This window comes from Loxodonta africana, chromosome 4, assembly GCF_030014295.1.
Source record: "Loxodonta africana isolate mLoxAfr1 chromosome 4, mLoxAfr1.hap2, whole genome shotgun sequence".
NCBI classification, from domain to species: domain Eukaryota; kingdom Metazoa; phylum Chordata; class Mammalia; order Proboscidea; family Elephantidae; genus Loxodonta; species Loxodonta africana.
The window spans coordinates 81,452,616-81,469,034 of record NC_087345.1 but is presented as its reverse complement, the minus strand read 5'-3'; the positions used below and the strand labels follow the sequence as shown (position 1 = coordinate 81,469,034).

Sequence of the window (16,419 nt, the reverse complement as noted above, 5' to 3'; positions counted from 1 at the left end):
TGCACACAAGGGACATAGTCATGAAAACGTCTTAGCCATAACCATATACCTCATGGGACTGAGATACTGGTCTTGAGAGTTAGAATAGTCCCGGGGGACATCTAGATCAACTGGCATATCTTACTCCATACAATGTTGTACATCCTACCTTGTTGAGCAGCACCTGGGGTCTCAAGAGCTTGCGAGCAGCCATCTAAGATACAATTGGTCTCTTCCTGTCTGGAGCAAAGAAGAGTGAAGAAAACCAAAGCCTCAAGGAAAATATTAGTCCAAAGGACTAATGGACCACCTGAACCACAGCCTCCACCAGCCTGAGTCCAGAAGAACTAGATGGTGTTCAGCTATCACTACTGACTGCTCTGACTGAGACCACAATAGTAGGTCATGGACAGAATGAAATGAGAAATACAGAACAAAATTCAAACTAAGACCAGACTTACTGGTCTGATAGAGACTGGGGGAGCTCCCAAGGCTATACTCCTTAGACACTCTTCTAACTTGGAACTGAAATCACTCCCAGAGATCACATTATAGCCATACAGCAGAACAGGCCTATAAGATGAACAATTAACACCAGTGAGGAATGTACATCTCAGAACAATCAACTATATGAGACCTAAGGGGCAGCATTTGCCTAAAAACACAGCTCAGAAGGATGGTAGGGGCAGGAAAGCTGGGTGAATGGATACAGGAAGCCAGGAAGGAAGGGGGGAGAGTGCAGACACATTCAAGAGTTTGCAACCAAGGTCACAAAACAAGCTGTGCATAAATTATTGAATGGAAAACTAATTTGCTCTGTAAACTTAACCTAAACAACAAGAAAATGTTCACACAAAAAAAGAAAATTGAAGTCAGTCATGTCACTCCTCTATTAAAAAATTCCCCCACTGGTTTTCCATATCATAAAGGATAAAAGCTAGAGTCCTAATCATCACCTACAAGGCCCTACACAATCTACTCCCCATTCCCCACCATTACCTCTGTGACCCCTCTTCTACTATTCCTACTAGCACTGCTCACTTCGATAAGCCACGTGGCCCCTTACGCTACCCCTCTAACACTTTCCACATGGCTCACTGCTTTACCTCCTTCAAATCTTTGCTTCAACATCTTCTCAAAGAGACCTTACCTGGTCACCCTATTTAAAATGACAGCATCTTTCCCACTGTACTTCCTGTTTTTCTCTACAGACCATATCACCATTTTATCGTGCCTTCTCCAGAAAAATATAACCTCCATGAGGGCAAGGATTTTTGTCTGTTTTGTTCATTGCTGAATTCCTAGCACCTTTACGGTAGCTGGCACGTAGTAGGTACTCAATAAGTATTTTTAAAATGAAACCCAGACTTTTACCCCTAAACTCTCAGCTCTTCAGCAAAAAAAACCCATATTTCCAATTGACTACTAGACATCTCCAAAGGGACGTCCTAAAGACTCTTAAGCCTAAAACTAAATTTCTCTCCTGTGCAAGACTGGCTCTTCCTCCTCTTCCCAACCTAAAGGAGTCAATCTTGGAGTCATCTTTCATTCCTCCCACATTTAACTAATCTATAAATTCATACAATTCTACATTCCAAATTTGTTCCCATTCTAATAAGCACTACCTTATTTCAGGTCTTTTGACAAATAGTTACTGAGCACCTACTGTGAATCAAGCATTATCTTAAATACAGGAAAATAATCAAAAGGAAAAAAAGTCTTTGCCTGCATGGAACTTACAATCTAGTAGGGGAACAAGGCAATTAATGATCACATAAAAAGTGTTTAACTGACTTAAAAAAAAAAACAAGCTCAAGGCTCTATAAAAGCATATGAAAAGAGGTCTGATCATGTGCATGGATAGAGAGGGCAGGGAAGGCTTCCTTGGGTAAACAATGCTTGAATGATATCTGAAGGGTGACTAGCAGTTGATTAGACAAAGGTATTGCGGGGAGTGGGAGGTGGCAAGAGCACTGTAGGCAAAAGGAAACTGCAGCATTTGTGAAGGTTCTAGATTCTGAGGTAAAAACAAGAGGCAGTAGTCCATGGTGATCTAAGAACATCAATTTTTGAGACAGACTGCCTGGGTGTGAACCACAACTTAGCTGTGACATACAGCAAATTACTTAATCAGTTATTTAATCTCTCTGCACTTCAGTTTTCTCATCTTAAAATGGGATAATAGTAGTATTTACCTTATCAAATTAGTTAATGTATGTAAACAGCATTGACCAGTGCTTGCCACATAGTAAATGATATGTTAGTGTTAGAAATTAATGAATATAGCCATTCTGAGAAAATGAAATAAAGCCACTGTGGTTGGAGTGCTATAAACTACATTGGAGAGACATTAAAAGGTTTTAAGCTGAGAAGTAATGATAAAATCTGTCCCCCTCCAGATTCCACCCTCTGCACTGCCAGTAGAACACAGACAGGTCTGATCATCCTCCTTCTGCCTACATGACAAAAGCCAAACTCCTTACACAATTTGTTGTTTTAGATGCTGTTGTTCCATATAGGACAGAGCAGAACTGCCCCATAGATTTTCCAAGAAGCGGCTGGTGGATTTAAACTGCTGACCTTTTGGTTAGCAGCCGAGCTCTTAATCACTACACCACCAGGGCTCCACAACTTAGAAGGCCCTTTTCAGTATCAATGCAATCCACCCTTAGAGTCACACAGTTCACCTAGTTTTCCCTTCCAAACTATCTTCAGCTATCCACATATATGCACGTTATGCTTCAATAATGCAAATGTCTCACTATTCTTAACACTGACACTACTATACCTCTCTCCTCTCCTCTGCAATAGTCCATTTTTTAATGTTTGACTAGAAATCTGGTACTGTTACAGTTCAAAAGACATTTTCACCCACATCCACAGTTCTGTCTCTTTCCAACTGTGCTAGCATGACTGCACTTCTATAAAATCTTTATTGCCAGTGTAAACCAAAAACAAAAAAACCAAACCCGTTGCTGTCGAGTTGTTTCCGACTCATAGAGACCCTATAGGACAGAGTAGAACTGCCCCATAGGGTTTTCAAGGAGCACCTAGTAGATGTGAACTGCCGACCTTTTGGTTAGCAGCCTGAGCTCTCAACCACTGTGCCACCAGGGCTCCAGTGCCAATTTAGACAGATAATATTTTTCGTTCACTTCAAATCTTGTTCCTTAACAGTAACTCCAGGTCCCATTTTAAAGCCCCAAACCCCCTTTATAAAAAATGGAAAGGTTTAAAAAAAAAGAAAGAGATAAAACCCTAAGTCAACCCAAAAGTCAGGATCACTCTATCACCTGTCCTGAAAGTCAGAATTAAAGGCATGAGTTCTTAACTAGAGGTCCATGGACTCCTCAGGGCTACCAGGTAGTTTTACGAGGCCCCTCAAATTGCATGCAAAATATGTATACATGCCTTTTTGTGGGGGAAGAGGGTCCATACCTTTCATCAGAGTTTCAAAGAGATCTGTGACCTCCAAAAGGTTAAGAAGTACTCTAGAGAAAAAGCAAAGACAAGCAAATGTGATTAAAAGGGTGAGTCCTTTTTAGGCTGCCTGGAATGCCTCCTCATGTTCTTAATATCTAAAACCTGAAATCAGGTCAGAGGACATTCTGTAAAAGCGACTTAACCAATTAAATGCAAATTTAATATAGATCTGAAAAATACAGATTTGACGGAAGGAGGAACTCTATAAACACAAAATCCAAAAAGGCAAGTCATGGAATAGGAAGAAAATACTAAGTTTTCTATTCATATTTCCTTTCATCTCATCCATTCAAAAGTTCCTTTTTTGTGTGTTTTTTATAATATACATAACAACACAGTAGTATGTATGTAATTTATATATAGGTATACATACAATGAAGGTGGTGGCGTAATTTGTTTTTACTCATCATGATATTAAGAGGCCACCGATATAACCTACCCATTTCAGTACCATCAACTTAGCAGTAACACCAGCATAACAAAAAAAACCCACTAGTACAATTTAGAAATCAACGGTAAGAAATAGATCGGCTTTCACAGAAAGGATAATTGGTGTCAACTAATAGGTGATTAAAGAAAGGACCTCTATCTTTACTACTTAAACTTACTGGTCATCAAGTTCTAAAGGATCAATTTTCACTTTTGGCTAAATCGGCCTGTTTCGATCACGATTCCCAGAACGTGACCAAAACATCTGATGGGACAACTATTTGTGAAACCAAAAATGGACAACTTATCAAGTTAATTCGCCCTAAAAGAAACTACTCTTTTCTTGAACGAAAATGATAATCTAAATGTGAGAAAGCTACCAAGACCCATAACTTTAAATAGCTTCTGTGATTCGGAGTGTCAGTCGTGATATCAAGAGATGCAAGGTCCATCCACGCGATATGCAAGGGACTGAGACAAACCTAACCTTGGCATTGTATTCCACAGAACTGAAGCTAAGGGTTCTTTCTCCAAGGGGGGAGGTAAGGAGGTGCGGCCTGGAGGACCGGGAGCCACAAAGAGAACTCGAAAAACTTTTAAATCTGAGGTGTCTGTGCCTTTACTAATTGCTAAGGTCCCCTGAACCCCAGGTCTCGCCCAGGTTTCAAAGTTAGCCTCCGGGGGCGTAACCCCACCTGTAAAAAGAAGTGGAAGCATTTTCTGGATCACGTCTCGGTCCTTGACACAAATACACAAAGGTGCAATCACCTAATAGGGGAATCCCAACTTTGATAAACAGACGGGAAGCATCAACTCGGAAGAAAGGGGGGGTCCCGTGTCGGCGCAGGGGGAAAAAGAGGGGGCCGCTGACGTAATGCACCTCTGACAAGAAACGAAAAAGGAGTATAACAGGTAGAAGGCACTTACACAACCCAGTGGGGAAGGCTGACCGACGATACAGCGATTAAGAAAATTGGGAAGTCGAAATAACAAGTAAAAATAACTGTAAAGCCACGAGGAAAAACGGAAAAGTAGAGGAGTAGTGGGAAGACGGCAGGCACAAAAGAAAAGCCGACTAACTACGGCGGGAGAGGGAAAAGAAAATGGAAAAAAGCTACAAGGAGAACACGCAGAAGAAGGCGCAAGCCACTCTGCAGAATCCAGTTTCCAGAAAAGTCCAACTCAGCCATTCTCCCCTTCACGGTACCTTCAGCTTATGAAGCTCCACCGTCTCCGCCGCCATCTTGTTACCCCCTCTACTCCACTAGGCCCCCACCCGCCCCTTCTGCCGCCAAGAGCGCCCGCTTACGCGCAGAAAACGGAGGACCAATCGCTGTCAGTCTTACTTCCACCTCACACCATCAGCTCTTCCCATTAGTCAAGAAGTGGTGTCGCTCTCGCTCTTCCCAGCAGCTTTCCCCACCTCTCTCAAAAGGTGGGACAGAGAAAAGGGCGGGTTCTGCCGCTTCTGAACGACGGAAATAGCGACCAATTGGAGTCTCCATTGCAGACCGCCAGCCAATGGGTGGTGGAAGCGCTGATTCTGCTCCACCAATAGGGAGAGTACAAATGGGCGGGGACGGCTGCTTCCTGGAGACTACAGGTGTGGAAGCGAGCGCCGTGCTGTAGGAGGGGAGCTGTCAGGTAGGGGCTACCGGGAGACTGGAAAGGGGTTACTGAGGAAAAAAGGTGGGAGGGGGAAAGGAGGTGTGGGGGAGTTACAAACCGAGAGATGAGTGCTGGAGAGAGCCCTGAGGGGACCTGACGAACGAGAGAGGGAAGCTGGGAGAAGTATGGGGCGGGTTCAAAAGAGTTTAGGTATTTTTAGGTAGAGGCGCGGGCAAGGGCTGCTCCTAACCAGGCATCAGCTTTAAAGCTAACACGAATTTAAAGGTCGACGTTCAGATGACCAGAAACACCCCGGAGTCGGGGCTAGGGCTCTATCTCTCAAGGCATTGAGCTTAGGTCCCTTTGTAGACCAGTCCAGAAGCCCAGGGCAAGTTCTTGCAGCGCCCACGCTTGAGAGAAGGAACGGGGGTGCTGGCTGCTTGCGTGCCAAGGGGATAACAGACCCAGAAAAAAAACGGGAATTACAAGTAGCTTTTTTTTCTCAGCCCTCTTGGTGGTTCTTTATTGATTCCCATGACCCTCTGGTGGGATTTCAGGTGTATGAAACCTTTTCATGATTCTTCAGTAAACTTCTTCAGTAAAGTGAGATACTTCTAACCGTTTCTGTTGCTCATTGAAGCAGGTGCGCCAAACCTAGGCTTATTTCATGTTAACAGTTGAAAATTATCCTGTCTCTAAAATGTAGGGAGTAATCTTCCTGTTTTTAAAATTTTTCCCAAGTCTTTCATTTTTCCTTTGTGCATAATGGGGAAGTTCTTTCATTCTGGTGGCGTAGTGGTTAAGTGCTATTGCTGCTAACCTAAAGGTCAGCAGTTCGAATCCACCAGGCGCTCCCGGAAACTACGGGGCAATTTTACTCTGTCCTGTAGTGTCACTGAGTCCCAATTGACTCGATGGCAATGGATTTGGTTTGTTTGGGGGTTTCTTTCATCCCTAGTAGAGTTCAAGGCATTTTGATTATTCAGGACAAAAGTGGGGGAACAAGCTCTTCTCAAACTGAGAAGAAATTGGACTCCTGCCTGACCCTGCACTGTGGTAGGATGAATGTGGGGGTAGCGCACAGTGAAGTAAACCCAAACACCCGAGTGATGAACAGTCGAGGCATCTGGCTGGCCTACATCATCTTGGTAGGACTGCTGCATGTGGTCCTACTAAGCATCCCCTTCTTCAGCATTCCTGTTGTCTGGACCCTGACCAACGTCATCCACAACTTGGTGAGCACTAAACCACGCCCTTATGCTCATCCCAGGCCTCCCCCAACAAAAAACACAAAATTACCAATTCTTTGGGCATTTATGTCTTCCTTTTGGGATCCCCTAATTCCTACCTTATAGGACAGTTTAACTCTGTCCTATAGTGTCACTATGAGTTGGAATCGACTCGACAGCAACAGATAGTAGTAGTAGTAATTCCTACCTTAGAATTCTGGGGCCGAAGAGCTACCTTCTGCCCTCTCATACTGCCCCTTTCCTCCTCCCAGGCTATGTATGTCTTCCTACATACGGTGAAAGGGACACCCTTTGAAACCCCTGACCAAGGAAAAGCTCGGCTACTGACACACTGGGAGCAGATGGACTATGGGCTCCAGTTTACCTCTTCTCGCAAGTTCCTTAGCATCTCTCCTATTGTACTGTAAGTTTAGGGGGGGATATGGGAGATGCTGGGTTGGAAAGAGTTCTGAGAAGCCAGGGAAAAAGGCCCACAGGGAAGTTTAAAAAAAAAAAAAAGACTACCCATCTAAGACTTGCTGAAGATACCGTGTTATAGTAGTTCTAAACCTAGGGAAAGCAGTTAAAAAGTAGAAAACAGTTATCAGTCATCCCTTGCTATCTCCCTTGATGGTAGGGGAACGGAAAAGAGACTGAGAAAAGATGCCAGGTAAAACCAAATGTTTTTACACTTCCAAAGAGAAGTGAGTAAACAGAGGAAGAAGTAATGTAAACCTACGAAAACTGACTGTGGGGAATGGAAGCAAATAGGACTTTAACAGTCCTACAGGATGAAACAGCTTCATTTGTCATTTGCCACGTGTCATTAACAAGAAACATGCAAACTGACTTAAAATCTCCAGTTAAAGGTGCTATCTGATGATCTCCCCACCCCAAAGTAAATACTGTTGATATAGCTGGAATGTTTCAGATGTCCTAGGACTACATGCAGTAGTACAGGTCATATAAATTAGAAATCACTGGAAAGTCATGAATTACGGATAAGGAAAGACCAGCCTCACTCATCCTATTTCTTCTCCCCAGCTACCTCCTGGCCAGCTTCTATACCAAGTATGATGCTGCTCATTTCTTCATCAACACAGTGTCACTGCTCAGCGTACTACTGCCTAAGTTGCCCCAGTTCCATGGGGTTCGTCTCTTTGGCATCAACAAGTACTGAGGGATGATGGGGCTTGAGACAGTGCCACAGGCATGGGGAAGACATTGGAACAAAGAGCTGTAACATGTGTTCCTTCTTCTCTATACTATCTTCTATATCTTGAAAGCCTAAGAACTACACACCCTTTCTCACACTTCCAGGAAGAGATTAGCATACAAGCCTCTCTGGGCCCAGCCACGTTAGGAGCAGGTTTTTTTGAATCAAGAAAGGCAGATGAGGTAAGGGCCAAATCCCCTCTCCTTCACAGCAGGAAGCCATGTTTGGGCAGCTTGTTTGGTGATTAATTTTTTCTGTGTCTTTCATCCCTGCCATCTTCCAGCTATGTCTTGCTGTGTATCTTCCTTATAATAAAGATACTTTTTTCAGATGTGGCTACTGTTTCATAAGCAGGAAGAACAGGGAGATGTCCTCATAAGGAAGGGGAAGAAAGGGAATCTTTGACTCACTGTATAAAACTTTCTCTATTTTTTATCCTCTTTCCCTTAGTCCAGTAGGGGGTGCCCTTCACTCTTAGCTAACAGTATGGCAAGGAAGCTCAAATGAGAAAAAGGGTTCCAGCTATATGGGCAAAAAAAAAAAGGGAAAATACAGGTTGCCAGTTATATGTTTATAGAAAGATAATCCCCTGGCTTTAAATAGATATGTACATACAAATATGAACAAACTTAAAAAAATACAAACCCTTGGATCACAAGGGAACTGAGAGTCCCCTTATCATTCCCCCTCAACCAAGGGCAAAGGGCATGAGTCTGCTTTTTAAAAAATTATTAATTTTGGCCATCCCTGTAGCCACAAGCCTGAAGCTGGGTGATAACCCACAAGGGTGAAAGTTAGGGGATGAAAGGAAGAATTCAAAGATCCACCCTGAACTCTATGTACCTCCTATAATTAGGGCTATAGGCTTTCTTGTTCTATCTTTTTTAACTAGTATATAGGGACAAAGGAGGAGGGGTGTCCACCCTGAAATGGGTCAAGAAATAAGATAGACTCCTAGTTTAAAAAGGGGGAGAAAAAGTCATCTGCTCTAAAAGCAAAAGACAAGGGCATACAAACTCCAGGCAAATACCCAGTTCTCACACCACCATGGAATATATTGTCCATTCCAAGTCCTAGGTTCTTTGCTCTAGCCACCTCCTATTTCTTTGGTATTGTCAGAAGACAAGATTCAGTTCTGGGTAGCAGGGAAGAAGGGAGAGTGGTTCAGGGGCTTCCTACAAGTACTCATAAACAATTTCAGCTTAAAATTTTCCCTTTTTTAAATATTTAAAAAAAACAAATCAAACTCCATCCTGTGCTGTACACAGCCCTTTTGACTCCCTGACATTGATTTGAGGAAAGAAGAGAAGGGGTGTCAACGTTGGAAGGGCCTCCTCACTTTCTTCCGCCGCTTCGGTTTGGCATCTCCCTTGGGTACTGTGCTGTTGGGCTTGGAGGCTGTGGTGGTCCCAGGGCCAGACTGAGGAGCTGCAAAGAAGTTCCCGTTGGACATCTGGCCTGGGGGTACTTGAAAGATCCGGCTCAAGAAATCCTGAAGGTCAGTAGGAGGGGTATCTGGGGTGGTTCTGAAAAGAAATAATAAGGTGAGATGTTGCTTGAGTCACATCGTTACCTAAGCTAAGCTAAAGATATTGAATTAGTTCCCAAACTTCCTAGAGGACAAGGTACTTGTTATTTGCTATCATCATGTCAGCCCCTGATTCGTGGTGACCCATGTGTTACAAAATTGAATTCCTCCATGTAGTGTTTTCTTGGCTGTAATCTTTACAAAAGCAGATAGCCAGGCCTTTCTTCTGTGAGCCACTGGGTGGGTTTGAAGCCAATCACAAACTGCATGCACCACCCAGGCTCCTTGATAAGGTACTTAAAAAATCTAAAAGCAAACCTCTTGCTGTCGAGTCGATTCCAACTCATAGCAACCCTATAGGACAGAGTAGAACTGCCCCATAGGGTTTCCAAGGAGCGGCTGGTGGACTCAGACTGCCGACCTTTTGGTTAGCAGCCAAGGTCTTTACCACTGCACCACCTGGGCTTAGGTGTCCTAAATAGTATGTCATCTGAAACCATATTCAAACAGATTATTAAGGAGAAATACCACCTACCTCTGCCTCCCACTGGTGCCTGGCGCCCGAGAACCAAATGAGATGTGATAGGGGACCCTGTGGGTATCTGGGGAAATTCCCACACGTTGGCATCCAGCCCACTCTGCAAACATGAGAAATAACCAAAACATCACAGTTTAGAGCACATATGAGATCAGGAAGTATGGGTCATACTTCTAGAGGACAGAACTGTACCTGTGATGTCATACACCTTTCCATCCATCAGTGCAAAGTAGGTGATCTTGAGGCCTAACATGCTTGATTCTGCCCAAAAGTCTCCTTCCTCGGCAGGATGCAACCTATTACACTCAGCACAGTATCTGGCACACTTAGGTTCCCGGTCCATCTCAAACCTCCTGCAGTCCAATAAAAGGATAATTCTTCACTAATTTATCAAGTTTTTATCTGGGGCACTGTTGTAGTCTCATCATTGCTAACACAGAGAGTTGAAACATCTGAAGTTATATCCATTCAGTTGTTATATATATCTATGTATACCCTGCCCTCAATCTTCTATTTTAAAGCTAAAAATAATAATAATGATTTTTTTTTTCCTTACTGCTAATTCAAATCCCCAGTCTCTCAAGGCATTGCAAAGACAGAAACCTTAGGATCTTTATTCACCATCTGTATTCCACAACTACCAATAATACTTACAAGGAAGGTCTTTGCTACCCAGTCCCTGAGATCTGACTGTCCCATCCCTGATCTCCTCCTTCTTCATACCTATGTTTTCCCTGGCATCGGCTGCACATCATAGTATTCATTGCCTCCTTGAGGTCATCCTGCAGCTTGGATAGAAACTCATTCACTGACCGGCTCAGCTCATTCTCTGCCATTCGTTTCCTAAGAGAAGAAAGGCTTTGTAAGTCACAAGGTATTCAGGGAGGGACAAAGGGGGACAGATCTATTGGCCTCTTGAGGCCCCTGGCCACCTAGAAAGACAAGTAACCTCAGTTCTCTCAGCCTCAACGAGCCTCCATCCACAAGCCCAGGGCCCTCTGCTATTGAGGATTTTTCATTTACCCCACCTGTCAATTTCCCATCTCCAACTTACATCTCATATTCCTTCCGCCTTTCAGGGTTGCTAACAATGTCCCAGGCTGCCCGCAAAACCTTGAAGGCCTCCTCAGCCTGGGGATGATGATTTTTGTCAGGATGAACCTATCAAGACAGAGATTTTATCAAAAGACCATTCCAACCCTCTTTCCATCCTGGGTAAAAATAATCTCGTATCAAAGGGTTCTTTTACCACCCTTTTGGAGAGTCAATATAGTTTAATGATTAATTGCTCTGGCTCCACAGGCAGATCTGGGTTCAAGTCCCAGATATATCAATCATATATCTAATTAATACTAGCTATGACCTTGATGACCTTGAAGGAAACCCTGGTGGCATAGTGGTTAAGAACTACGGTTGCTAGTCAGAAGGTTGGCAGTTCAAATCCACCAGGCGTTCCTTGGAAACTCTATGGGGCAGCTCTACTCTGTCCTATAGGGTCGCTATGATTCAGAATTGACTCGATGGCAACAGGTTTGGTTTTTTTAATGACCCTAAAGATTTTAATTTAAGGCTCAGTTCCTCCACTGTTAAAAGAGAGTGATAATCTACCATGGATTGTTGAGAGGATTAAAGGAGAATGCATGTGAAGGATATAGCACAGAATCTGGTACTGGAGTGATCCACCATCTCAATTTGCCTGGGACTATCCCAGTTTTGGAAACCCTGGTGGTGTAGTGGTTAAGTGCTATAGCTGCTAACCAAAGGGTTGGCAATTCACATCCACCAGGTGCTCCTTGGAAACTCTATGGGGCAGTTCTACTCTGTCCTATAGGGTCGCTAGGAGTTGGAATCGACTCGACAGCACTGGGTTTGGGTTTTTTTTTTTTGGTATCCCAGTTTTGGAGCCCTGGTAGTGCAATGGTTAAGAGCTCTGCAGCTAAGAAAAAGGTCAGCAGTCAGCAGTTCAAATCCACCAGCTGCTCCTTGGAAACCCTATGGGGCAGTTCTACTCCGTCCTACAGGGTCACTATGAGTTAGAATCAACTCGACAGCAACAGGTTTGGGTTGTTTTTTTTTTTTCCTATCCCAGTTTTAGCACTGCAAGCCCCATGTGTCAAGAAACCCCTGTCTCAGACAAAACGGACAGGTAGTCACCCTACCTGGCACACACATACAAGCCCTCATATTTTATCAAAGTAAGGTTTCTAAAGATGTTACATCCTCAAACTCATTCTTTTCTAATTGGAAAATTCTGTCTACTCGAAACAGCCCACAATAGTCTGCTACTCTTTCTCTCCCAGAAATGAAACAGCATATCACCATGCTTAGAGGGTTTTTATCCACTCTTTAGCTTCTTCTATACAACAAATAATCTTCCCTCTTCCTATAGTTTACCACTGTTCTGATCCCCATGCCCCAAAAATACAGAGATTAAGCTAGTCTCCTGACTGATGCCAAATAAACAAAATGCTGTTAAGTCTCCCACATTCCCAGCCTAATGGAACAGCCACTTCATTGTCACAATGGGGCCCAGACTAGTATGGGCAGTGAGGTGTTCTATAAAAAAGCCCATGGACACTCTGGGCCAGGGAAGAACTTTGGATAGGTGTTTTGAGGATGAGAGAATTTAACTACATTTCTACCACAAAAGAAGTTGAAAAATGAGAGTATTTCTAAGAGCGCTATTCCCCAAGAAAGGATGTCTACTAAAAAGGCATAAAGGTGAGAAAAGATCTCTGCTGTTAGTAACAATTAGAGTGTAAGCAGTTGTTCCCTACTCAAGAATTTCTCAGGCTCCCCAGTAAGGGGCACGCATTTTCCACCAAACTAATTTAGTCCTTTGGTAAGTTACAGCCCCGGTGGCTTATTGTCCGTTGAATAGTTTAAAGGACACTTTGGTGGTCCATTCCTCTTTGGTGTCATAAAGCCAATGAGGTAATTTGCACACCAGGATGTTTTACGAATCTAGTTCCACATACTCAGCAAAAATAGGCCTTCGATGCAATTTGCACACATTTCTTATATTCATAATATAGTTTATTTGTACAGAAAAGCAACAGTGATCATATATCTAGTAACAACAATCTAGTATTTATTTCCAGTAGCAATTTGATTGCATGCTTGTATTAAACCGTTGCCCTCAAACATATAGTATGTCACAATTGCACTCACCCTTACCAATAAAGGCAACCATATTTTCATGTATGCTACACCTCTCTAAGATTTATGTTCCATTCTTCTTTCCTTTCCTACTCTGGGTTGCTGGTCTCGAAATAGCTGTTTTCTTCTACCTGGTCCTAGAACAATCACTCACATGAATTCCCTGAGGCTTCCTACACCAGGTGCACACTTGCTTCTCTGGGACAGAGAGTTGTGTTTTCCTGTGTTCAACAGACCCTCATTTGTTCAGGGCAGAGCAGCTGAGGGGCTCTCTGACTAGGCCTCTTCACCCTAGTCAAAAGAACTTGACCTGGATATTCCAGGGTGAGTGATTCCAACATTGCTTGTTGTATCAGGTTCATTCCTTACAATAATAAAATCTCATGACAAAAAAACTAAAAATTCAGGGAAGATCAGATCCATAGTGGAGGAGAAAGTCCTTACAACTCTTTCCTAAGAATAAATTACCCTTCAGCTTCAAGCTGACTTCTTGCACTGCCTTCCCTTTATTCCACTCTCCCCAAAACTGTAATAGATGGGAACAAAAGATGAACAGAAAATAGGGGAAGGGTACTCACCATCACTGCCAGCTGCCTATAAGCCTTCTTCAGTTCAACATCTGATGCTGTGGCTTCAACCCCCAGCACATGGAAAGGGTTTAGCTCATCCTCAGGAACCCCAGCCATTGTCAAAAGTCGAGCCACTTCTTCTTCAGGCTGGCAATAACGCCCACTAGCTACAGGTGCATTCCCCTGCTTGTTAGTCCTCTGCTTGACCCAGGGCAACTCCAGCCAACCCCACTGAACCATTCTTACTAGCTGCTGCCATGGTCTGCTATCTCTCAGCAGAGTCAGGTAATGCTGCAAGGCAGGAGAATCCAGCCAAGAAAACAGCCAGGTGGCCTTACCCCTCCAGCCTAACCGGTCACCCAGTCCTACCAGAAACTGCCAGCCAAACTGCAGACAGCCCAATAAAAGGGCCAGAGCCAGAAGCAGCAAAGCACCCAGTAGCCTGAGGAAACGAGTGAGTAGCCCTACCCCATAGCAAAACCCCTGGTTCAGACACTGGAACATCACATGGGCCCAGCCCCCCAGCCGCCCAGCCCAGACTCCCACCCAGACTCGAAAAAGGTCCAGATCACTGCCTTTCAGCTGCCTGCATGCATAGATGAGATGCCCAAAAGTTTCCACGTATTCTCCCACCAATACCAGCAGTTCAATCAGCCACCAGAAGCCTGCCTGTCCAAGCTGACATAGTTCCTCTGCTCCCCACAATCCCAGGCCCCTATGCCTATCTGCCTGACTTCGTTTCCTGCTCAGCCGATGTCGCCCAGGGGACCGGGGATCTCTGCGTCCACTCTCTCGAGTATCTTCCTTGGTGGGAAAACGGTGCCGCTGTCTCCGGGGTGGAGGTTTCTTTCCACTGGGCACACGTGAAAAATCACTGGAGAACTTAATAGGTTCCTCCTCATCATATTCCTCTTCCAACTCTTCATCCTCCCCCAAGGCTGGAGAGGTACAATGGTGGCAAAAGTTGCTAGAAGAGCTATCTCCTCCCTCAGAGTAAAGACCTTCAGTGATTCCAGGGGTTCCCTGGCAGTTGCAAGTAGGTGGAATAGAAAGAAAAGAAGAGTTCCCATCCTCCTGGTACCCAGACTCATTCTCTAGTGAGAGTTCCTGGTCCATTCCTGACTCTTCTGAAGATATCTCACTCTGACTAGGATCCTCTCCATCCCTGGGGGGTCCTGGACCCCTTGGGGGGCCATGGCTTGGATCTGACCAGTGGGCTGGGTTTGGGGGCTGTGTGTACTTAGGATCTGATTGCTCCGTGAGGCAGCGAGTACCATTAAGAGCAGTCCCCGCTGAATCCCTGAGTCCTGAGAATGAAAGTATATCAGGGTCCACGGAGGGTCCGAAAGTCCTGAGGGAATCACCACCACTGTGGTGGGCTCCACACAACCCTCTTCCTCCGGGGTGCTTCTGGGCCATGACCCCGGGGCTTCCTGAGGGTTTTAGGTGACAGCCATCATGGTAGGTTCTGATGCCTGTAACAAAGGTGTCCATGATGGAACTGAAAAGCGTTAAATAATCTTACATAGGGATACATTTAACGCACCCATCTCCCAAAGGGGATGAGGACGTCTTCCCAAGTTCTTTTAGGGTATTCATTACTTCCAGCAATAAACAGAACCAAACTAGTCACAACCCTCCTCCCGCCTCCAAATCCCTAGTTTTTATTCCCTCAGAAAACTGTAATCTCAAGAGGGAGGTACCGTAAAGGGTGTGGTCCCCGTAGGGTCATTCTTGGGGAAAAACGTAAAGAGGGGCGGAAAGGGGAGCCTCCATAAAAGGGTGGGGACCGAGCAGCCCTTAAGGAAAATCTGGAGGCGGAGCTTAGGGTTGTCCCTGAGGAAGACAACCCCGGAACCCTCGGGTTGGGTTGGGGGGGCGAAGGTAACGTACCGAAGTGCAGCGGTAACTCCTCCCCCTCGAGCAGCTGGCCCAGGGGCCAGGGGGAGCTACGAGAGCAGCTCCCCCGGCTCCGCCTCCCGCTCACGTTCCGCTTCCGCCTTCCGTCTAAGCCGCGGCCGCCGACCTGAGCCCACTTCCACTTCCGGGGTCACCAGGGAAGAGACGGAAAGGAAAAGGAAAGCGGTTGGCCGTGGCGCGAGCAGGTCCTGCAAGCGCGGAGTCAAATCAAGGGAGGCGGTCCCAAGAAGCACCGGCCCCGCCCTTTAAAGGGCCCTCCGCCACCGCCCTCCGCGTGCTAGAATGGGATCCCGGCAGGTTGCACCGCTGGAAGCGAAGCAAGTGGTCGCTGCGGCAGTGCCTGCGGACTAGGGGCAGATTCTCAGGGTTCCTCTGGCTGTATTCCTGCGCTCTGCCGAGATTAGGAGATGGAGAAAAGCCACCGAACCACATTCTCAGTCTCCCTTGCAAAAAAAACAGGGAACGCAGAGGAGCTACCGCCCTGATCCGTTCCCCGCGGGCCGCAGCCGAGGACAGAGGCCCCTTTGTACCCTGCAGGGGTAGAGTGGAGGGGAGGGCGCCCCAGGCTAGCCCCCGCCCTGACCCCCCAGCGCTGCTCCTCCTTTCCCAGCAAACCTTGGGCCTCCCCAGCTCCTGGCCCAGCTGGCGAACTGCCTCTTTATAACTGCAGCTCCCACGGCCCGGATCCGCCCCTCTGGACGCAGCTCCCAGGCCTGGTCAAGGAACGGGGCCGAAGAGCTGGGGGCGTAGCTCCGCTGGGT

At 45.5% G+C, this 16,419-nt stretch overlaps 3 protein-coding genes across 9 annotated transcripts in view; 1 reads left to right on the top strand and 2 right to left on the bottom strand.

Moving 5' to 3' along the window:
• SARNP (SAP domain containing ribonucleoprotein) overlaps positions 1-5,180 on the bottom strand; it is a 45,922-nt gene extending 40,742 nt beyond the window's left edge. Inside the window, exon 1 of one of the 3 annotated variants that reach the window (XM_003405109.4) lies at positions 5,099-5,180. In XM_003405109.4, coding sequence (XP_003405157.1) covers positions 5,099-5,134 — 36 coding nt within the window. In that variant the 5' untranslated portion in view covers positions 5,135-5,180. Of the gene's footprint in view, positions 1-148; positions 3,377-5,098 lie in introns of those variants that run through there. The other 2 variants (XM_064284092.1, XM_023557318.2) reach the window with 2 other exon arrangements.
• Positions 5,181-5,435: 255 nt separating this feature from the next.
• On the top strand, positions 5,436-8,500 carry ORMDL2 (ORMDL sphingolipid biosynthesis regulator 2). Of its 3 annotated transcripts, none has more exons than XM_003405110.4 (4): positions 5,436-5,535; positions 6,560-6,734; positions 7,001-7,152; positions 7,773-8,500. In XM_003405110.4, exons 2-4 carry the CDS (start codon positions 6,561-6,563, stop codon positions 7,906-7,908), a joined length of 462 nt encoding a protein of 153 aa, XP_003405158.1. In that variant the 5' UTR covers positions 5,436-5,535; position 6,560; the 3' UTR covers positions 7,909-8,500. The 3 variants fall into 3 exon arrangements, with proteins under 3 accessions (XP_003405158.1, XP_010596123.1, XP_023413098.1); XM_010597821.3 differs by having other exon boundaries at positions 5,483-5,535; positions 6,486-6,734; XM_023557330.2 differs by lacking the exon at positions 5,436-5,535 and having other exon boundaries at positions 5,636-6,734.
• A 639-nt stretch (positions 8,501-9,139) lies between these two features.
• On the bottom strand, positions 9,140-16,391 carry DNAJC14 (DnaJ heat shock protein family (Hsp40) member C14). Of its 3 annotated transcripts, XM_023557271.2 has the most exons (8): positions 16,274-16,391; positions 15,632-15,846; positions 13,748-15,239; positions 11,065-11,171; positions 10,734-10,853; positions 10,203-10,363; positions 10,008-10,110; positions 9,140-9,470 (listed from the first exon to the last, which is right to left on the bottom strand). In XM_023557271.2, exons 3-8 carry the CDS (start codon positions 15,230-15,232, stop codon positions 9,260-9,262), a joined length of 2,187 nt encoding a protein of 728 aa, XP_023413039.2. In that variant the 5' UTR covers positions 15,233-15,239; positions 15,632-15,846; positions 16,274-16,391; the 3' UTR covers positions 9,140-9,259. The 3 variants fall into 3 exon arrangements, with proteins under 3 accessions (XP_023413039.2, XP_003405159.2, XP_023413036.2); XM_003405111.4 differs by lacking the exon at positions 16,274-16,391 and having other exon boundaries at positions 13,748-15,213; positions 15,632-16,205; XM_023557268.2 differs by lacking the exons at positions 15,632-15,846; positions 16,274-16,391 and having other exon boundaries at positions 13,748-15,625.
• Between the last annotated feature and the right edge of the window lie 28 nt (positions 16,392-16,419).

Bases quoted from the DNA above. Each gene is read 5' to 3' on its own strand.
- ORMDL2 (XM_023557330.2), top strand. From the start codon at position 6,414: ATGGCAATGGATTTGGTTTGTTTGGGGGTTTCTTTCATCCCTAGTAGA. The intron at 6,735-7,000 runs GTGAGCACTAAA...TCCTCCTCCCAG, and splicing joins CCAACGTCATCCACAACTTG to GCTATGTATGTCTTCCTACA. The intron at 7,153-7,772 runs GTAAGTTTAGGG...TCTTCTCCCCAG, and splicing joins AGCATCTCTCCTATTGTACT to CTACCTCCTGGCCAGCTTCT.
- DNAJC14 (XM_023557271.2), bottom strand. From the start codon at position 15,232: ATGGACACCTTTGTTACAGGCATCAGAACCTACCATGATGGCTGTCAC. The intron at 10,854-11,064 runs GTAAGTTGGAGA...TTCTTCTCTTAG, and splicing joins AGGCGGAAGGAATATGAGAT to GAAACGAATGGCAGAGAATG. The intron at 10,111-10,202 runs GTACAGTTCTGT...TCATGTTTGCAG, and splicing joins AAAGGTGTATGACATCACAG to AGTGGGCTGGATGCCAACGT.